This window comes from Lepidochelys kempii, chromosome 15 (genome assembly GCF_965140265.1).
Source record: "Lepidochelys kempii isolate rLepKem1 chromosome 15, rLepKem1.hap2, whole genome shotgun sequence".
NCBI classification, from domain to species: Eukaryota; Metazoa; Chordata; order Testudines; family Cheloniidae; genus Lepidochelys; species Lepidochelys kempii.
This window is the reverse complement of record NC_133270.1, coordinates 6,671,674-6,694,577: the sequence shown is the minus strand read 5'-3', so window position 1 is coordinate 6,694,577 and position 22,904 is coordinate 6,671,674. Positions and strand designations below refer to the sequence as shown.

At 46.4% G+C, this 22,904-nt stretch overlaps 1 protein-coding gene across 5 annotated transcripts in view; it reads left to right on the top strand.

Moving 5' to 3' along the window:
* RBM19 (RNA binding motif protein 19) overlaps nt 1–22,904 on the top strand; it is a 144,006-nt gene that overhangs the window by 110,066 nt on the left and 11,036 nt on the right. The window contains exon 24 of one of the 5 annotated variants that reach the window (XM_073313158.1): nt 17,657–18,167. The exons of 2 other annotated variants lie outside the window; for them this stretch is intronic. In XM_073313158.1, the coding sequence (XP_073169259.1) occupies nt 17,657–17,811 (155 nt within the window). In that variant the 3' untranslated portion in view covers nt 17,812–18,167. Of the gene's footprint in view, nt 1–1,357; nt 7,437–17,656; nt 18,168–22,904 lie in introns of those variants that run through there. 2 more of the 5 variants (XM_073313159.1, XM_073313161.1) reach the window with 2 other exon arrangements.

Sequence of the window (22,904 nt, the reverse complement as noted above, 5' to 3'; positions counted from 1 at the left end):
TAGCTTGGCAATCTCCTTTCTCCTGCCACCACTGCTGACTTGTGCTGCCTCGCTCCATCTGTAGGGACCAGGCACCTCAAGGTCACGGAGATGCTACCATGGGGCTGGATGACAGCTGTGCTGTTCAGACACCGCTGTGACATTCTATAGTCACCTGCTACAAACTGATGGAGACAGCTGTCGTATTGGAGGGGATTGGCTAGCTCAGGCCTTGCCGCATGCAGCCAGTCCACTCCAGAGTCTCGGGTTTGCAGTGAGCAAAGGCATCGCCGTTAGCCGGCAGGTATGAAATGAGACTGAGATCTTAGTCCCATTTCCAGTGGGGCAGGTAGCCACAGAACTGTTGCAGTGAAATCCAATTGGGACCTCTAGCCATCTCAGTGGAGAGGCCAGAGATGGAGTGGGACATAGTGAGCTCCTCTGACCCAGAGGTCTGAGCACGCTGTCTATGTTGGTGGGCCAGTGTGTGGGTACCATGCCCAGATAGGCCTGCTCTGTGGTCTTGTCAGTCTGATGCTTCTCAACAGGGCTAAATTTGCTGGCAAAATATGATGGAAGTGAAATGCTGTGACACAAAACAAAAGCCACCTAGCCCCAAAGTGGCATGTAATAGGATTCAAGATTTTGCACTGCCTTCTTCCTTTGACTGGTAAGCTACTTAGAGTGTCTTGTTCATGCTGCCTTGAGTGGTAATTGGCACTGCTCCCTCTTGTGCTGTGCAGCTCATGTCTTCTCCTTACAGTTCCATGGCGTGGGGCGCCAGGAGGGGACACAGTCTCGAAGGCTCTAGGGAGGATGGAACAGCTTCTGTGGAAACTGTTGCAGGCGAATAAATAAGAAGCCAGGCCTGCTGCACCCTTCTGTGCCTGTGATCGCAGGTTATAGCTCCCTTTCCACCTCATTCCTGAGCCCCCGCAGCGAATCCTGCTCACCCAGCGCTAGTGCCCGCAACCAGTGGCTCTCGTGCAAGGAGAGTGGCTGCAGGAGAGTGGCTGATACAGATTTTTTAGTGCATTTGCTTGTGGTGTGGGGGACAGCTTCAGCTGGCACATTTCACCCTTAGGGTGAATTCCAGCCTTCCCCTGCACATCTTCGGGTTTAACTTAATATTCTATACACAGAGTTGTTTTTTTGGTTACTGAGTTTCCAGGAGTAAATGTATTTTTGGATATTTTTTTAATTGGGTGGATTTCTCGTAAACTCCTCTTCAGGACAGGTGGCTAGACGTGGCTGCATTTTCACCACCTACGTGTGCAGACATGCGCGAGGCAGCGTTTTAAATTGTTGCACCAATCAGAAATTTGTGTGTGTATTTAATGCAATAACTTTCATTTCTTCCTTAATGATGTGTCAGCAGGGCTCCCACTGTAGGTGCACTGGCCCCTCAGGCACTTGATCGGATGTTGTGGAGGAGCAGCGTCCATCAGGGCTGCACACGTGCCCTATGCCACCTCATGCTCCCATGTGAGGGCGTGAAGAGCTGAGAGCTCATGGTCCCTCTGTTCTCTGACTGCCCTCGACAGCGACATGGATCCTGGCGACTGTCCGACCCACTGCTCTTTCGTGAGCTTCAAACTCATTAGTTTTGTGAAGAGTCTTTCATCACTTTCCTCTGTTGTTAATTCTTTGAAACGGGACGTTCCAAAACTAAAAAGATCAGGAGACAGCTACTCGTGCACAGCAGGGCAGGGTGCTTCATGCTAACTGCCATGATGGACTCCAAGCCTTCAGGGTTTGGGCCCTACCCGACCTACAATGGACTCATCCCTCTCGTCGATGGGCACAGCTGATGCCCCTGTCTGTCTGGGGGAGGGTCAGATCCTTGGTAGGTGCTTGGTGTGCAAATCATTCTTGTAAAGGATTCGTGTGCCCAGGGACACATGGCTCAGACTTCACCTGCTCAAGCAGTTGATGCATGTCACCTCACCCCGGAGGAGATATCCGCCTCCGAGGAACCCATGGGGTGACGCTCAGCAAGTTCTTCTCTGAGCAGACACCGCATCCTGGGGTCTAGCAGTGAGAAGGGCAGGAAGAAAACCCCATCAAAATCAGCACTGATGACATCGACGCTGATCACCCGGCACTGGGGCCATCGATGCAGCTGAGTCCGGCAGCCACCTCAGCATGTACATGATGCCACTTGCCAGGCTTTACCTACATGCCCTCCAGCACTGGTTCAGGGCAGTCTATTCTCCGGTGAAACACCTGATAGACGAGAAGGCGATAGTAGTGTATCATGTCACTTGGAGCTGCCTGACACCCTCAAACGCTTGAAAAGGGTTCCCCTTCTCAGTCCTCTCCCCAGCAAGGATCTTGATCACAGATGTGTCAGGGACAGGATGGAGAGCTCACTTGCATCACCTGTAGCTCTGAGTCGCTTGGTTCCCAAGCAACAGGGGGCTGCATGTGTACGTCCCAGAACCCAGCCATCAGAGTGGCCCGTGTGCCGTTTCTGCCTCTTCTCCAGAACTCCGTCGTGGTGATCTTCGCAAACAGCCTGATGACCATGTGCTAGATAAACAAGCAAGGGGGTGCCCACTCCTCATCCCTCTGCCTCAAAGCCATCTATTTGTGGAACAGGTGCCATCAGAACAGGGTAACACCAGTGGCCCATCACCTCCCAGGAATCAGACTTGTGAGCAGGCAGTTAGTGACCAACACATATTGCACATTGTCATTGCACAGATCCATCACAAATTGACTTCCAACAGTGGAGACCCCCTGAGACAGACTTGTTCGCCACCAAGAGCAACACACATTGTCTGAACTTTGGCTCCGAAAGAGGCCTGAGTTATTCCGAATTTCTTCCTCCTGCAGTGGAACCAAGAGTGTCTGTCTTCCAATTCCCCTGATTCCCAGAGTGACTTCCAGAATCAAAAGAGGCAAAGCCATGACCCTGAGTTGTTTTCTCTGATGGTAAAGCAAAACCCAACAAAGAAGTGAGCTCGGACTGGGTACAATTTTCAAAATGGCTGAAGTTCCATTAACTTAAGTTGAAAATTAGGCTCCTAAGTCATCTGTGTGCTTTTGAAAATGTTACCTGCCCTGTTTACTGTGTGTGTAGAACAGGTCAGGAAAGGCATCTGCTCATAAACTTCTTGAGGTTACCCAGGGGTCACGGGATGACGAAGGCCAATTAGGGCATCTACTCTCCTTGCCAATCCTGGGATGCTCCCTAGTTTTCAGTTGCTTTTCCTTGTCTAGTTTTAGTATGTCTAAGGAAAGGGTCATCGTCCCGTCCCCCCCACACACACACACACACATACCCTCTTTCAGTCTTAGCTGTGTCCTCAGAACTAGGCCCTTGTGTGCGCAGATAGTCAGCCAGCTCTCAGTGGCATGTGTTTTGTGTGCGATGTATATTAGTGTGCAAGAGGCTGTTTTTCTCTGTGATAGCTGTCTATTGTTGCGAGACGTTTACCAATACGCCTAGCAGTGGGATGCTCATAACCTTACTTATTATTGGACTTTTGTTAAACCCACAACACCGGTGGCCTCCTGAATAGTGACTCAAAACACATCTGGGCCTACAGCTGACCAATAACCTTTCTAATATATCTGCCTTCCCAGGCTCCCGTTTGTGACGGAAGCACACACAGCATCAGGGCTCTGCTGATGAAAGGAAAGGTGGCTACATGACCACAGGAATAATCCAAGCTGGGTTAAATAACTGTCTGCTCCATGCCGTGCGTCTGGAATAAGTACAGGGCCTTGAGATACCATTTGTCCTTTTGGAATGGCTCTAATATAAGGATGCCTCCAGATGCATCTGTTGTTAACACCTCCCTCTTGAGAAGGGAGCAAGAGGAGAGACGTGGGGGTGGGGAGGGAGCAGCGTGAGGGGAAAGGATGGTGAGCATTGGTTACAGCTGGGAATAGAGCCTGACAACAATAGACACAGAGCTCTCCCCATGTACCTCTGGCCTGATCCATAGCATTCTGCCGTTCCAGTCCTTTGTGGGCACAGGGAACAAAGGTTCTACCATCATCCCTTTAATGTTGTCTGCAGCTCCCTGCTGTTCCAGTCATGCTGAACTGGACCTTGAAGTACCTACATGGGGAACAAGTATTTAATAATGGGCTCTTCAAATAGCAGCGAAAAGTCAAATATGATCCAGGGGTTGGAAATGGAAGCTTGACAAATTCAGACTGGAAATAAGGGGTCAACTTTTAACGATGAGGGTAATTAACCACTGGAGTAATTTTACCAAGGGTCGTGGTGGATTCTCCATCACTGGCAATTTTTACAATCAAGATGGGATGTTCTTCTAAAAGCTCTACTCTAGGAATTATTATGGGGCAGTTCTCTGGCCGGTGTTACAAAGGAAGTCAGACTAGATGATCACAGTGGTCCCTTCTGGCCTTGGAATTTATGAATCTCTTAACTGCATTGGTAGTTTTGTTACTTCACCATTTGGTAACAGGCAAACTCACGTTTGCTTGACACCCAAGCCCAAGATTTAGGTTCATCTCTGCAGTGGAGAAAGACTAGACCACTAAATGGCACTTCAGCCCTTATGGTGTTTTGCACTGTGCAAACATGGATTCTCCCAACCCTCTTAAGAGGCAGGATGGACATTGTCCTCATGTTGCAGGTTGGTAAACTGAGGCACAGAAAGGTTAAAGTGGTGTGTCAGCTTGTCAGTAAAAGGGATGGGGTTAGACTGATCGGAAGCTCTTTGAGGCAGGGGCACCGTTTTCTTGCTCTGGATTTGTACAGGCTCCTGGCACAATGGGATCTGGACCATGACAGGACTCCTAAGAGCTACAAAGATATCATTGTGGCATTCCTGTCTTGTGCTCAGTCTGTGGTACCTTTATCAACTATGCTTTGGGGAGGGAAAACCAAACAGTAAGGCCTATTATTGATCTCCAGTAGCTGTGAGGTCATTGAGATTATGATGATTTCATGGCATGAAATTGAGAAGACAGGCTGGGTAGAGATGCATCTTTTGATGGGGAAGTTTCCAGTTGGCTTGTGTGGATGGAATTTGCATATTTGGAATTGAGAACCAGAAGGCTGGGTGTGGGTGGGTGGAAATCATGTAAAAGATAAGTCGAAATTCTGGTTCATTTTAAACTATTTTTAAAAGGTATGTAGAAAATGATGAGGGAGCGAGTAGAGGAGTGGAAAGACGACAAATACTTGATATCCATTCTACCCTGATGACAACTGGTGAGGGGTCAGAATGGGGATTCTGACTCCAGTCTTTTTAAAGCACACGTGGAAGACAACTTAAGCAAGGCTTGATGGGGTTGTGGGTTTGTTGGGTTTCCTTCCCCCCCTTCTTTTCTTATTGTCTTTTATGGCAGGGCAGATTTCTTACTGAGCGTCTCTGTGCTCTGTAGCAGCAACGAAAAGGATTAGCGCAAGCAGAGCATGTAGGCTTTAGAGAACAGAGCAGAGTTTGGTTTCAACATCTAATTCAATTTGTTCTGCCGAGATTGAAATATGAAATGGTTGCCAGTCAAACATTCAAAGGCGCAGGGGACGGGGGGAAGGGAGCCTTCCCGCATTTAAATTTTAATGAAAATTAATTTAACCCTTTGATATGTTTTAAAACATGTTATTCCCCATTGGTGTACAGGCTTTTCCTCTTTGAAAGTAATGAAGACTTTCTTTTCCCTTAATGATACTTATCTCATTCAGCAGTTGGCATTGGCCAATTTTTCAGACAATTTAGTTTCAAATAAATCTCTTTAATGTTGGTGGGGGAAGCTTTTACATGTATGTACATATATAATATATGTATGTGTGCATTGTTATGGAGGTGCTGATCACAGCTACACAGTTTTGTGTGTGTGTGTGTGAGAGAATATTATGAGAATATATATGAGCTAATCACAGCTCCATGGTACAATTTGAGTTGATTTTTACTCTTCGAGCAAGGATTCAACTTCTTTGTTATGTACAAAGAACACCATGAAGCCTGTCCCTGAAATTACAGCACTTACTCAAAAGGGATTTTCTGACAACATACAAGTATATCCATTAATTAGTTTGAATTGAAATGAAATTGTAAATGGGTCCTTTAAGAAATGTAGCACCCATCGTAAGACCTCTTTTGGTCTCAGATGAACCTAATGATGGAATAATACAAACTCTTCACTTTCCTTATAGTTAATTCACCCAATATCGATTTTTAGCCTTACATGCATTCTCAACATGACCTCCATCTTAATGTGTTTATTTTGGCTGGGAATTATTAGTATTATTTATTCTTTGTTTTATGGTAGTAACCAGTAGCCCCCGTCATGGATCACAAAACAAATAAATATATATTTAAATTTAAATGTCTATGAGATGCTCCATTGGTGTCAGTTGCCATAGGTCCATTGAATTCTGCTGATTTACACCAGCTAAGAATCCAGCTCAGTTGTGTGTTGGGAAGAAGAGAACTATAGACCAAAGACCACAGGGAGGGCGGAGAGAACAGGGACAGGGCTGTATTAGAATGTAGCCTTTTTACTGGGTTAGATAAAGTAATATGGTTTAGCGTAACTTTAACGCATAGCTGTCCATTGCCAAAGGCCTCAGTGGCAGCAGTACCTACTAAGGGACAACAACAATACCAGTGTAATACAGACAGTAATAAACATATCAGGCGAAATGTTCAACAGTGATTTTGAGTGCCCCTATTTTTGGGACATCTTAAAGGATTAGGAATTTTAGAGGGCAGGTGCTCAGCACTTCCTGAAAATCAACATACATTGGGCATCCAAAATCACTAGCCACTTTTGGAAAATCTTGGCCGGGGTCTGTGGCGTTTCTCTGATCCATCCCATACCCCAGACAGAAATGAAACCACAGGGTATAGCCTCCAATCTGCTTGCAGATGTTAAACCAGCATCCAGGCCTGCTGTGGTGTTGTTTCACACATTGCATCCTTGTGTGACGAAGTGGGGTTTTATTCATCTTGTTATGTTGCAAGCGAGTCTTACTGTCCTATACTAATCCTGTGGGTACCTCAGTTTCCCTGTGTATTGCACCAATATTTTGGTGGTGGGAACTGGGTGTGTGATTTTTGCTGAGGCCCTCGGGGCAGGTGAGGCTGTCCAGCTGTCTGCACATAGGCTATGCCAGTGCCCTTCATAACCTGAGACCAGGGAGGGGGATGCGACCAGGTGACACCTTTTGCCCGGGAAGCAGGACAAAGACAAGGAGGGGGGGCAATGGGCATGTCAGAGGTCGGGTGGCTGGAAACGGAGCAGTCTGCTTGGGGGGGACGGGAAGAGGGGGAGTCCAGGGCACAGGACTCCCCAAGTTGGACTTGGCTGAAAGTCATTGATTTCTGTGCTAACTAGTTCTGTTCTACACTGTGTTCCTGTCAGCTTATAAACCTGTTTCACTGGCTGGCTGAGCGTCACTGCAGAGTTGGGGTGCATGGCCCTTTGGCTTCCCCAGGAGCCCTGCCCAGGCGGACTCGCTGCGGGAAACACACAGTGAGGAAGGGGATGCTGAATGCTCCGAGGTCAGACCCAGGAAGGGTCAAAGCTGTGTAAGCTTCTTGCCCTGGCGACAGTCTGCTCAGAGAGAGGAGGCTCCCCCAGAGTCCTGACTGGCTTCATATGGAGTAGTTCCAGAGCTTCACCCGGTGACTCTGTGACACCTTGTATTGCTGCCTACTCAGGAAAGCTTGATGATCTCTGTGTGTGTTTGTGTCCCTTTGCATCACTCTGGTACCTAGGTCCAGGTGATTTCTTCCTGTCTCTACTGGATTTGCCCTGGCTGGTGAATACATTGTGGGTTTTGGCTGCTCTGGGCTCTATTCCAGCTGTACCTTTACAGAAGGGAGAACCTGATAACCCAGCATCTGTTTGGCTAATTGAATAAAGGCCTTTGACCTACCGGGGCAAAATCCACACCAGTGGAGGACTGTGTCATCCCTGCCTTGCTGTAGTAGCTCCCACCTGGGCCGCTTACAAACAGCCTTCCAGCATGCAAGCCACCCCCTGAGTGTCTATGTGTAATTGCAGCTTTGCCAGTTATACCCTGCCTCTTACCAGCCTTGGTTATACCAGCACAACCCTAGTCCCGGATCTTCTCCCAGAAATGTATGCCCTGGACTACCCAGTCCTCTCCTGGACAGTGCAAATATTTTAAGTCTGTTTTTCCTTTAAGACAATCATATACCAGCTTATTATCTTAAAGAGAGTTACCCAGACAGTTCAACTTAAAACCACGGGATTAGATAAAACAGCAAAAGAAGTTTATTAACTACACACAAAGATTTTAAGTGAGTACAAGTCATGAGGCATAAAAGTCAGAAATGGTTACAAGAAAAATAAAGATAAAAGGCTTTTTAGTATCTACTTAAAAAACTATCTCATTTCCAAAGCAAACTGTCTCACTGCAGGCTCCAGCAGATTACTGACCAAATTTACAGGTCAGGACTCCTCTCCCAGAGTCCCAGGGCCATTTCCTTTTGTCGTCTTAGATGCAGAGAATGAGGTGGGCAGGGAGAGAAAGAGGGGTGGCTTGGTGTGTTTGCCTCTTCTTTTTATAGTTTCCATCCCCCTTTTGAAAAACATTTCCATCTGGGAACTAGGAGACAGAGTCTTAGTGGAAGGATGTTCCCTGCTGGTTTTTTTTTCCCCCTGTCTGAGCTTCCTTTGTTTTGCCTTCCTGCTTGATGACTCTGTTTACTGCTTAAATGCAAATTAAGGCAAACGTGCACTCTTTTGTTCAAGACAGGCCTTTTGGACCAGTTTGGTGCTATGCGGAGCTTGAACACGCACTCTTAGCATCATACTGGGGAATCTTATAACTTCACGTAGTGTTGCCACACATATTTGATCAGGACAATACTGAGCAGCAAATTATGAGTTTTCAAATGAAACCTTACAAGACATACCTTGTACAAAGATTCTGTCACAAGACCCTACCTACATCTCGAGGCTGAATTCAAAGAAGAAACCAGCATGGTGAACGTTGTTTCCCAGCCCTTTGGTGGAGATGAAAGAAGAACTCACATCTTGCCAGGTTGTTGCGGCATACTCAATCCTTTCCACATCTGAGCTCCAGCCAGCTGCTGGATCCTTGCAAGGGTGTGTGTAAACTCTGTATTCCTGTGGTTTTGTGCCGATGGTCATTCTCCTCTGTAACCTTGCCTGCTCTCCTCGACCAACAAAGGAAAAGGTGGTCGCGTCACTCCCTGTGGCTTAGCCCCTTTTGCACTTCTCTGAGCGGCATGCACATCCAATGCACTCTCTGTTCCATTTTGGGTATCACTGGATTATCAAAGCAATTGCAAACCATGCTCCAGATTTTCCGCAGAGGATGCCTCCAGTTGGAGTGTGTGCGAATACTCCAATCTGTGTGTGAAGATGTAGGGGTTCAGCCCAGGTCCCCAGCCTGTCAGGTTCCCTGTAGCTGCACAATAATTGCAGGTTGAAGCAGGCAACATGGCGTTTCGGCTGAAGTTACCAAAGTCTCTCAAAGGTCAGCTATGGAAGAGCCTGCAGTATTCCCCACCCATGAGCGAGCTCTAGTTTAGAATAATACTAATAATGCCTGCCTTCACCAGTAGATCTCAAAGCACTTTACAGACGAGGTCTGGATTGTCATCCCCATTTTTACAGATGAGGAAACTGAGGCACAGGGAAGTGAAGTGACTTGCCCAGGGTCACTCGGCAGGCTGGTGGAAGAGCTAGGACTAGAGCGCAGGTCTCCTAAGTCTAGTCCAGTGCTCTCTCCATTAGGCCACACTGCCTCCCTCATTCCCTTTGACTGCAAGGGCAGATAGGAAATATGGTAGTCACGTTGCTTAACCTCGTTGTCTCAGTTTCCCCATCTGTAAAATACCTTGTATCTCTCCGGCTGGAAACGGCTGCATGCAATAAGTGCCAGTGATTATTATTGTGGAGTCCACAGTACAAGTCCCCGCTGTTTGTGCAGGTGCGCTGTGATTTCTTTGGGGGTTTTTTGGTTTTGTTTTTTTAATGTAGCCTTTTGGACTCTTTCCTTAGCTAGTAATTACGTTCTTTCATCGTTATTTATGCCCTTTAAATTTTAAAAACCCTCTGCCTACCCTGCTGGAGAACCTGGAATCAATTATAGAAGATTGCATGGCAGCCCGAAACTACTCCTGCCTCGTCAGACTTTAACTCTCAGCGTCGTAAGCCAGTGTTGTGTGCATTGGGCTGGAATGTGTTCTTAAGCCTCCTGCACCCAGCAGTCAAAATGCTCCAATTTTCTGAGCTCCTGGCTGGTGTTGGCTCTCTGTCCCGTAACTTCCAGTTTCCATTCCTGCTCCAGTTTAAAGCGTCCCTCACCTCAGGTAACACAGTGCTAGCATCCACCTGCATTACTGTGTCCCATCTCAGTGAACATCAGTGCTGATTGTGGCAGATCCATGTACACTGGTTAAAAAGTAAACTAGAGCTGTGAAAAGCCACTGTCCAGATTTTCCTTCTATGGTGTGTGTGAGTGAGAGAGAGAGAGACTGTGTGATACACACTGCCTCCTATTTTGCCTAAATATATGCATTCAAGAGGGAGAAAAATCGCATGGCAGAGACTGAGATTTCAGATTTATCCATTCATGAATAATAATCAGGCTCAGTAATTCACAGTAAATGGGTATCCAAATTGGCTAATATGGAAGGCTTTCACCCCAAACTGGAACTAGGAGAGAGGGAGAGAGAATATCAACAAACGTTGGCTCAGGCATATGCGTACACGATGTGACCGGAATCGGTGAAATATGCAAACCAGTGCCGTACGTGGACGAAATAGCATAAAAATCTGTCCGCAAGGCATGGCAACGGAAGGGGCGAGTTTGGAAGGCAGACATGTTGACATCCCCTCTGAGGGCATTGGCAACACGTGCCTTCCATATTTGACTTCAGCATCGGCACTATAGCTGGTGCAGTAGCTCCATGTAATGGCCCTTTGCGTGCTAGAGTGAGATCTAGACTTGGGTTGCCGTTCTCTGTGGTGAGGTTAGGAGCCTCGGTGGAGGGGCAGGAGAAGTAGGAAATGGACCTGTGGCGCTCTCAGTGTATTTGAGCCAGCCAGTGTTGTTCATCAGGGATGAATGGGGGGAGGGATAGCTCAGTGGTTTGAGCATTGGCCTGCTAAACCCAGGGTTGTGAGTTCAATCCTTGAGGGGGCCATTTAGGGATCTGGGGCAAAAATTGGGGATTGGTCCTGCTTTGAGCAGGGGGTTGGACTAGATGACTTCCTGAGGTCCCTTCCAACCCTGATATTCTATGATTCTAATGAATACCCCAAACCAAATGGAGCAAGAGTTCTCTAGGTCTTTAAATGATCCAGCATTATCTGGGAGGTCAGGCTAAAAGATCAGAATGGTCCCTTCTGGCCTTTACATCTATGAAGTGATGTTTTTGCTGACTTCAGTGAGCATGTGTTTTTGGGGAAGGGAGGAAGGTGTTCTAGCCTGACCAGTAGAATCTGCCAGGCACTTTAAAAAGCCCAACTTCAGGGTGAGTGTCTCAGCAATCTGTTCAGGGAGTAGCATACACATCCTGTACTCTGCGCTGGGTTGCCCTTGGTAGTGATGCTCACTCTCCAGCTAGAGTTGAGGCCCTGTACACACCCAGTTGATCCAGAGGGAAGGAATGGCGACCAGACTCTTATCCCTGTGTGGTACAGTTGTTACAATTCGCCTTGAGTTGTCTAGCGCCCAGAGAAACACTGATCTGTTGGGCCTGCGGACCTCCGAGTAGGTACAGAAGATGTCCAGTAATCTAGGAACCTCCGTCTCGCCTCAAACCACTTTACAGTCCTTCTAGGCTAGGCCAGAATGATCTGAACTATGAACTGTGGAGTAAAAGGTTGGAAAGGCCCCCAAACTAATTGGTTAACTCCTCCACACTGGTTTCCTTGTGTGTTTAAACTGAAGAGAGACATACAGAGCTGTAATTCTTTGACTGTCTGTGGGATTGAGCATCTTCCCATGTCACTCGAGAAGATAAAGAAATATTGGAACTCCAGAACCTTTGACCTCCACTTTCCCCTAAGCTGTGAATTCTCCTTTCTTCTTGCCATTACCTTCACCAGCCAGAGAGAGAATAAAGGAGTTGGGAGCACAAGGCTATAATTCACATGAGAGGCTGTGAGCATGTCAAACCCTGGCCGTGCAGCTTGAGCCGATGGTGCGTAGCAGCAGCAGAATGAGAGCGCGTATGGCTGCCCCTCAGTACCCTCCTGTTGTTCTGCAGGTATACTGCATGTGTTGCAAGTGATGGAGCAGTCCCCATCGGATTGTTATAATGCTCTAAGGCCGGGGCACAAGGTTGAACAAAGGTACTGTGTCAATGATTGCACACAGCACTGCTTATAAACATAAATGTGTCATTGGAAAGATGAGCAAGAGGAGCTGAGTTATATATATACAGGGAATTGTGCCCAGAAAGGCTTGTTTGTTGCCTGTGTACTCTGTTATAATAAAGGAGGGCACTTAATGGCAATAAATATAACACTAATAATTGCATATCAAACTATTTCCCTTTTTAACTTGTGGAACTCACTGAGGCAGGATATGGCTGAGTCAAACATCTTGGTGACATTTTTAATAAACGGTTAGACCTGTCACTAAGACTAGCATATGGCTTTCCCCGGGGAAAGCAATTAGATGAGCTTTCATCCTCATCCCAGACTATAAAACCATCAACAGATTGAGCTTGGGAAGAAACTTCCTCCCTTGGTACATTGTGGCACATAGGAGTGTATTTATAGGAGGTGTTGGGGAATTTCTCTGATGCATTTTGCATTGGCTGCTGTTGGAGACAGGCTCCTGGATTAGATGGACCACAATGTTAGATTGACGCTCTGCTGCATTATCTTTTGTCAAGCCATGATGGCAAGAACCAAAGGGTGCAGGCAGTGAAGCGTTTGAGGAGGGTTGTAAGATGGGGGGAGTGGATGATGTACAATATGACTAAACAGAGTCCTTGAAAAAACAATGGGTTTTATGATATCAGCCTGTTCCAGGACATACAACGACCTCTAACTGGCAGGGACTAGGGCAGAACTTCCTCCATAGGCAGGATGTTCTGCAGTTGTCTACTGCAAGGTTTCTGGGACTGTGCTCTGAAGGAGCTGGTCCTGGCCACTGTCAGGCAGGAGACTGCACTGGGCTGATCCCATTTGGCAATCGGTATGTTCCTGGAACTGCAGGAAGAGGCTGGAGGATCAGTCCTGTTTAGTCACACCTAAACACGCATCCTGAGCCCGTATTCCGTGGCTGCAAGTCACACTGCCACTACCTAAGTGACTTAGGAGCTTAAGACCTATTTTTAAAAGTGACGCAGGTACTTACGAGCCAATGGGCAAGTCTACACTACAAAATTGTTTGCATGGCCATACTAGCTCCTTCTGTTGGCTGCAAGTGACCTAAGTGTTACGCCTCTCATGCAATTAAGTCAGTTTAGTGAGGGGCTTACATTGGTGGGAGCAACATTGTAGTGTAGACCAGACCTGAGCCTTATTCAGATTCCAAGAATCTTTCAGTAGAGCTTAAGCTGCTAAATCACCTACATCCTTTTGAAAACTTTATCCTGAGTGTTTTGCTCAACTGAAGCCTAAAAGACTTTAAATGCAGAGTATATTCCATTGGCTGGCTCCTTTGCAATTCTGGAGAGCATCTCCCTGGGACCAGGGTCTGACCTAATAGATCATCAATGGGATATCACAGCAGTGGCTTGGTTCTTTCACTCGCTGTGCACATGTGGGTGTGTATATGTGGTCAGATCCATAGTTTATCTATTCCCAAGGGAGAAATTCATTGAGTTAAAGTTGTAAATATGTATCAATAACTTACAGGGAGGAAAAAAAAAATTTTAGTGGAATGTTGTAGTTTAAAAACACAAATGGATGAAAGCCAAGAAGTTCAAAGTTAAAGTTCCACTAAAAAAAGGAGGGAACTGTGGAAAATGAAGAGATAAAATACCCCACACAACCTTAGCTCTGCCCGCATCTACCTGCCAGCATGTGTACTTTGCATGTTTGGTTGTATGTCTTTCAATGTAAATAACAATAAAAAAGACACCTTTGTAAAGTTCTAGGTGCCATAACACAAAATTAATGCTATTTAAATGTTTATAATAGAACTAAAATCCTGCTGTTGGCTAGCAAAAATAGCCCCAACTCAAATCTGCTCTGTTGTTGGGCAGCATTTCACAGCTGTTAAATTACTTTTTAAATTAAGGCGAAACTACAGTAACATTAACAGTCCCCTTAGCTGATTTACATAGGGCATTTCTATGGGTCAAGATCAACAGAATGCTGTTTGGTTGAGTTACCACTGATATAACGGTCACACCACCCTATGGCGAGATTTGACAAGATTGCTACACAAAAGTGTATTTCTTCTTTTCAAATGTAATTTTCTTCTGTTCCCGTGTTTCTATAAAACAGAATCTTACAAAATTTAGCCCACAGGAGGAATTGAGGAAGAGGGCTGTTTTTCTGAGACTTACATTTTTTAGTATTTTGGGAATTCTTTATCACATACGGTAGGACTACTTTGCCCTGGGATCTGTCTGATGGGTCAGCCGCACCCACACTAAAATTCTTGGTGTTTTGATGCCCAAATTGTCCCCTCTATATAATCCCAGTTGCCCTAGATTGTGTCGTCATTGCCGCAGTGCCCAATCTCTGCTATATGAAAAGGATAGATTTAGCCACTTGCCATTGGCTTTTCATGACAGTCCTACACCTTCACTACCTCAGTCGTTACCTCTCCTCCCACTTTTCCTTCTTCCTTGCTGGCAGTCCAGAAACAGATGTGAGCCACAGGGTTTAGAGAGTGGGCAATGACATTGTTTAAACACATAAAACATAGGTAAAGTGAATGCAGCTAGACACACGCCCCTGTGATTTTTGGTGACCTAAAATAACTTGCACAGACGCTTGTGAATCAATTAGTTTTTTGTTGTATCTCGAACGTGGCCTGAATAAGCAGCTATGAATTATAGGGTTGTTATGCCATCAAAGGGAATTGGGTGATTGCCATAAACTTGAGTGAAGTTTGGTTCAGCAGAGCCCTGATCTGAAACGCATTGATCCCAGGGTACCCCTAGAGAGAGGATGATGTTTCAGTTAGGAGTCCTGGGTCCTATGCCCAGCTGTGCTACAGGTTTCTTGGGTCAAATTTTGCTCTTAAACGTGTGTGAGCCTGGAGTGATTCCCAAGGCGAGAGTGGCAGCTTCTGGGGTTATACTAGTAGTAGATGAGAATAGAATGTGACTCCATGGGGGACCTTGGCTGAAAGCTTCAGTGATGCACTAAGATCGCCAGTGATGGACATAAGTTGAATATCCAGCCAGACCACTTTAAGGACCTAGCTAGAGATCGACCAAGTGGTGTTCATTCTGCAAGGAGCTATGCCCCTTAGGGCTTTGCCATGGTGATGATGATGATGGGACCTTGACCAAGCCGCTTAAATCAACACTTTCAAAACTGAATGCCTGACGATAGGCACCTGAATAAGTTTAGCTTGGTTGTTGAGCCTGCTGAGCTTCCACGGGTCCCATCAAAGCCGCTGGGTGCTGTGGACAATCAAGACACTTAATTTTGGCACCAAAATAAAGATTTAGGTGCTTAACTTCAGGCATCCACATTAAAGTCAAATGTTCAAACCTTTCTGCGTCTCCATTTCCCCATCCGTAAAATGGAACTTATTCCTCTCAGGAATGTTGTGTGGCTCAAAGGCTGCAAGGTGCTGAGGTCTGGCCCAGATCCAGCCAAGCTCCAAAGCATGTGCATAAATGTAAGCACATGAGGAATCCCACCGACTTCAAAGGGGATAAGCACGTGCTTAAGTGCTTCGCTGCATCTTGCAGGAGAGCACCAGTTAGTCAAAGTTTGAGTTAAGACCCTAAAGTGGAAGCCACTACGAAGTGGAGTTACTTTGGATTGAGCCAGATGTGAGTGAGAGCAGAGTTTGGCTCAGGAAGTCATAACAGAGCCAAGAACTGAGCCCAGTAAACCTCGTTCCCAGTTCTGTGCTTTACCCTTCCTCTGGCTGCGGGTCTGTAACTTGGTGACTGAAAGTTGGTGACCCTTTCATAAGACTGCATTACAAGTCTCATCTTGCTTGCCACTGAACTGTCATATCTGTTGCACTCCCAAACTTCTGACCTCTGTCTAAGCCTCCTGCAAGGGAGTGTGTCAGTGGAGGGCATCCTGGTTCATGAGTAAAGAAAAGGAGTAAATCCTCTCCTTTCTTTCCTACTCGCTTGGTCAGGTCAGTGTCATTTATGCAGCCGTTTTCCCTGGATTACCGCACTTGTGATTTATTACTGGGTTTGCTCACTGAGACCCCTTGGGCTCTATGCAGCTAAACCCCTGCACCCATGCTCATCCCCTTCAGATGCAGTGGGGCTGCATATAAGCATAAGGGACTCCGATGTGGAGTGCATCGCAGGATCGGGGCCTGGGTCTTCTGTGACAGCCTGAGTAGATCTTGGTTTTGTATCATGTGAGGCAAATGAAACTGCAAATGCTTTATTTTGGTTTGTTCTTTTCTCCCGGGAGCCAGGTGGATGACGAGGGATGGGATAAGAGGCCATTGTCTAAAAGTGATTCTAAGAACGTAGCAAGGGACTAAATGAGAAAATCCCGATTTGCCAGCCACTGAGACGGGGCCTAGGGCACACTGAGGGTCAGCTAGGGAAAGCCTTGATGTGGACCAATGCATTCTTCCACCAGTAGGTGAAATGGCACTGGGATTTGGGGAGACCAGGGAAAGACCTGTAGTGACAGGGACTGCCATGCAGTCGTCTTTCTAGCCACGTGAAAATAACCACACAGGTTTCACTCTCTCCATGCATCTGGGTTTTAAAAATAAAAACAGGAAGTTTAAAAAAAGAAATCTGTGTTTAAACTGCCGAGTCTTGAGTCCCTCTCGAGAGGCAGCGGCTGCGTTTGCATTACATAAAGGCGGGAGCGAGGGGGGATGATAGCAGACAGGGTGGCTGAAGGCAAGAACAGTGGACTTAGTTAGAATTCAGCCGTTAGATCTTTCCTTTCTCTCTGATGGCTGAGTGTGATTGACACTTACAAATTACCCAGCCAAAAGTGTCGAGTCTTTGACCCCTGAGTAACATCTTCGGCAAGCCTGAGATTTGCCAGCATTTTGTCATCTAATTACTACAAATCCCTTGAAAATTCACTGGCTGGTGAATTTTTAATGCGGGGCAATTTCAATGTGATGCATTGCCCAGATGGGTACGCGCGTGTGTGCTCTTTCACTCCCTCCCCCTTCTTTCTCATTCTCCCTCTCTCCCTGTCCCTCTACTCATTCTCTCCTTTTTTCTCTCTCTCTCTTCTCCTCCTCCTTCATCTCCATCCATTTTGCTTACCTTTATTTTGTGTGCATTAAAACTTTTCCCTGGAATTGGGGAGCAGCACTGTTCATTTTTAATGGGCATTTCACTTGGGCTGTGGCTTAGGGGACTTCACTTAGGGGTCTGTGTTTCTTTACCCCCACCACAAGGACTGGCTGCTTTCAAGTGCGTTGGTCTGGTCACTTTCAGCCTCCCCCCACCTCCACACTGCTGCATGCTATTGCTACATTGGCCTCTACTGTGTACATTTGGTAGCAGAAGATTCTGTCCTGGTTTCTAAACAGTGATGAAAGGTAACAATGCTACATGGTGTTTTGTTTTTGGTTTTTCTGTTCCTTCAGGTCATCTGCTGATGGACCCAGAGAGAGTGAGTGGCATCCATCCACCTCTGTATTCTGCAACCAAGAAGATGAAGCACATTTGTTGCCATCTGAACCTGCTATGCCAGGCCTTTAAACCGGAGGACCAATTCTTGCTTCAGACACAGATCTGGTAGCCAGGCCCTTTAAAGCCAAAAGGGAAATGCCCCTTGAATCCACAGGTGGAAGACGAGCCTTTTCCATCTGCAAGCAACACATGCCCGTCAGCGTGCGCCTGGGGAAGGCCCTGTTAAACCAGAGAAGGATTTCAGGCTAGAACGTTAACTCCTTCACCTCAGCGAGGTGCACACCCACCAGCATTGCAATCTGGGGAGTTGGCCCTTCAGACTGAGAAAGCTACTCCCCAAGGGAACATCAGTCGTTTGTTTTTGTAACCGATTGTTCCTATTGCTTGAATAATTTAAAAAACATCCGTGTACGTTAAAAAAAAAAAATTCAAAACTGTTACTAAAAATAGGTGAATCCCTTTTTATTTCTGTTAACCACAACTGGTTGTTTATCCGAGCCCACGAGGAAGGTGAAAATGTTAGTGTTCATCTCTGTGCCTGTCATTTCTGTCCACGCTCGCAGCCAGCAGTGGCCTTTCACTTCCCCAGTTTCAAAGGAAAAGAAGCTTTTGCTTTTCAGCCGGGGGTACTGGTTTACATATGTACCCAGCTGATAAAGTATTTCACTTCACCCCCTTCCCCCTGGGATTTGCTGTCTTACATCAAAACTGCTCTGGCTAACAGAGGATGCAACAGATCACACATGTTTGCTGCAAATTTTCTATTTATTTATATATATGTTTTATCACTGCATAGCTTTAAAAAAAACCCTTCTTTCTGCTCTTGGCCTGATTTGCCTGGTTTCCCAAGGGAGTGGATGTGAGCCCAGTACTGCCTTCAGTCACAGTGTCAGCTTGCTCCCTGGGAAGGTGTCTTAAGGCTTCCCTGGAAGGTTACATCTTGCGGCTGCCTAAAATGATTCTGGAGTTTGGGATGCGGTCTCTATTCGTTCCCACCTGTAAAGAAGGGGTTTCAGATGTACTGAGCGTTGGCCTAACTCTGCTCCCATTGAAGGCTGTGGGCGTTTTGTCATTGAGATCACTGGGAAGCAGCATTAGGCGGATGCATGGTGCTTTTGAAAATCCCGCTCTGAGCATCAAGTGGGAAGTGGTTGCAGGATGCCAGGCATGGCCCAGCCTTGAACAGGGGCAAACCTGGGCCAAGTGGGGCAGACTCTAGTTCAGGAGATGGGAGTCCCACCACTGCCCCTTTCTCAAACGCAGGACGCGTGGTTTTCTGCCCTCTTAGATGGGGATGCACTGGGGAGATGTCAGTGACTCTTATAGCTGGTGGCTCAGGTTTTAAAAGGAGAATTTTAAATGGCGGTTTGCTCACTTTGAAATCAGTGGTATGAGTTGGGCCAATGCTGAGCAAGTGCTTTTTGAAAATCCTACCCCAAGTCTCTACTCAGAGGTACTGGGCGTCTGAGAAAGAACCATGTCATCTCAGAGGTAACTCCTTGGACTTGGCGGATCAGTCATCGTTTTGTAGAGGTCATTTACTCTTGGCATGAAATGGTTAAACTAGAGATGGGCATAGTGGTGTGGTTACCATTGGCAATGTGTGTGGCACTGCCCAGTGCACAAAACTAGTCCCAGTGCGAGCCCCAAAGAGCTGACAGTCTAAAAGATGCACACCCAGGAAATCTAGAGGTGGTGAAGACTTGGCGGATATAAATGTAGGCGGAGATTTTTCAATAGAGTCCAAGAGAAAGAGGCACCAAAAGCACTCAAATTCTGAAGCCTCGTGGGTAATAATCTCTCCCATAGTACCGGTAATTACTTTGCTTTTCGCCAGCGTCATAGAATCATAGAATATCAGGGTTGGAAGGGACCTCAGGAGGTCATCTAGTCTAACCCCCTGCTCAAAGCAGGACCGATCCCCAGTTAAATCATCCCAGCCAGGGCTTTGTCAAGCCTGACCTTAAAAACTTCTAAGGAAGGAGATTCCACCACCTCCCTCGGTAACGCATTCCAGTGTTTCACCACCCTCCGAGTGAAAAAGTTTTTCCTAATATCAAACCTAAACCTCTCCCACTGCAACTTGAGACCATTACTCCTTGTTCTGTCATCTGCTACCACTGAGAACAGTCTAGATCCATCCTCTTTGGAACCCCCTTTCGGGTAGTTGAAAGCAGCTATCAAATCCCCCCTCATTCTTCTCTTCTGCAGACTAAACAATCCCACTTCCCTCAGCCTCTCCTCATAAGTCATGTGTTCCAGTCCCCTAATCATTTTTGTTGCCCTCCGCTGGACGTTTTCCAATTTTTCCACATCCTTCTTGTAGTGTGGGGCCCAAAACTGGACACAGTACTCCAGATGAGGCCTCACCAATGTCGAATAGAGGGGAAGATCACGTCCCTCGATCTGATGGCAATGCCCCTACTTCTACATCCCAAAATGCCATTGGTCTTCTTGGCAACAAGGGCACACTGTTGACTCACATCCAGCTTCTCGTCTACTGTAACCCCTAGATCCTTTTCTACAGAACTGCTGCCGAGCCATTCGGTCCCTAGTCTGTAGCAGTGCATGGGATTCTTCCTTCCTAAGTGCAGGACTCTGCACTTGTCCCTGTTGAACCTCATCAGATTTCTTTTGGCCCAATCCTCTAATTTGTCTAGGGCCCTCTGTATCCTATCCCTACCCTCCAGCGTATCTACCTCTCCTCCCAGTTTAGTGTCATCTGCAAACTTGCTGAGGGTGCAATCCACACCATCCTCCAGATCATTTATGAAGATATTGAACAAAACCGGCCCGAGGACTGACCCTTGGGGCACTCCACTTGATACCGGCTGCCAACTAGACATGGAGCCATTGATCACTACCCGTTGAGCCCGACAATCTAGCCAACTTACTATTCACCTTATAGTCCATTCATCCATCCCATACTTCTTTAACTTGCTGGCAAGTGTGGGAAACCGTGTCAAAAGCTTTGCTAAAGTCAAGGAACAACATGTCCGCTGCTTTCCCCTCATCCACAGAGCCAGTTATCTCATCATAGAAGGCAATTAGATTAGTCAGGCCTGACTTGCCCTTGGTGAATCCATTCTGACTGTTCCTGATCACTTTCCTTTCCTCTAAGTGCTTCAGAATTGATTCCTTGAGGACCTGCTCCATGATTTTTCCAGGGACTGAGGTGAGGCTGACTGGCCTGTAGTTCCCAGGATCCTCCTCCTTCCCTTTTTTAAAGATGGGCACTACATTAGCCTTTTTCCAGTCATCCGGGACCTCCCCCGATCGCCATGAGTTTTCAAAGATAATGGCCAATGGCTCGGCAATCACATCCGCCAACTCCTTTAGCACTCTCGGATGCAGCACATCCGGCCCCATGGACTTGTGCTCATCCAGCTTTTCTAAATAGTCCCGAACCACTTCTTTCTCCACAGAGAAAAAAAAAAAAAAGCATTGAGTATGTTAGCTTTTTCCACATCCTCTGTCACTAGGTTGCTTCCCTCATTCAGTAAGGGGCCCACACTTTCCTTGACTTTCTTCTTGTTGCTAACATACCTGAAGAAACCTTTCTTGTTACTCTCTGTTCTGTGATCTCAAAGCATTAATGAACCCTCTCTGGAGCCCAGTGAGGGGCAGCGTTATGGTTCCTAGGGATACCCACTCTTGTAAGGCACCTCGCTACCACCTGCGCTTAGCGTGAAGAAGCCTTGTCTGTGCCTGTCAGCTCTACGACACCCCTAGCCACAGACCTCACAAGCACTCCCCCACCAGCCTACACAGCCTCTGCTGTCCCTCTGCAGGTTAGTGACAGATCCCGACGGCCCCCGAACCCTCTGAGCATCCTTCCGCTGTGTTCAGCCCCTGTTCCACTGGACATTCTCAGAATTACCGGACCTGCTGTTCCCAAAGGAATGGTACACCCCAGCTTACCCGTTACACCTGTTACCCGTTACACAATGGTCAGCCAGGAAGAGAAGTGTCTCCTGTCCATTGTGTGAATGGAGCCTGTTTACTGCCTTCTGCTGACCTGTTTTACGTACCTTAAGAACAGTTTTCAGTGTGTGTATAAAAACATAGCTCTTTACGTATTCTCTGTACTTATATTTTGCAATGATTATGCTGATCAGAGTGAAACAGGCTTTCAGTACAGACCTTCCGTGACACACTTCGGTGAACTAGTATGTCAGTGAAAGCGGTCCTTGGGTCATAGACAGTTGTACATAAAGATGATACCCATTTCACAGCCTGTCCTTACTAACGTATACATAATCAGATAAGAACTTGATTCTGCAGTGACCTCTTCATAATCCTATCCTGGAGCAGAGCTTTTCAACTGGTCTGAGGAGCTTGTTGAAATCGTTGGGAATTACAACGGCGTACATTGGTTTCAACTTTCAAAAGCAACTGGAGACTTGGGTTGTCTCCACTATTAAGTGCCCAACTTGAGATGTGTTAAAGAGGCCTAGTTTTCAGAGTGCGGGTGTTCAGATCTCAATCTGCACCCCAAAATATTGTGGCAGCCAAAGTCCGTTTGGAAAATTTAGGCCACTCTATATTCAGTAGAGAGTATATGGCATATAAGCACTGGTCATTGCATGTACATGTGCATAGGTGGTTTCAACCCCTATTTAAAGGAAAACTTCAATGTGGTATGAAATACACATTTTATCAATATATTTTAGGAATTTTAAAGGGTATGTCACTAAAAACAGCTTCAGAGACCCCAAAACAAAAAAAAAACAGTCAAGAGGAAGCCATCCTCCTTGCAGGAACTGCTATCTGATGATGTCATTTGAGACAGCATTTGAATTAATGAGAGGTGGGTGACATTAAAAATTGTAAGGTAAGGCCTCCTGATGCTTTTATAGCAGTTTAATTTAACCAGACATTTGTCAAAAAAAAGTAAAGCTCTTATAATATCCGGCTTTTTCCTCATGCTGGGCTATGTTTGTTGTGTGTCAGCGGCATCATCTGACTGGACTTCCGGGAAGTGGAGCCGATACTATGTGTGTATGGAGTTACTGGAACAGTAACTTTTAAACGTTGATTTTTTAATGCGTCTCACCTTATTTAATAAAAATAGCACATGGCCTCACTTCTACAGTAAAAAAAGAAAAATTAATGTAACAATCTGCCATCACAATGAAAAGCTCATAAATGGTTTTAAGGGTGTGCTCAAGCTTCCTGGGGCATTGTGGGAAGTGTAGTTAG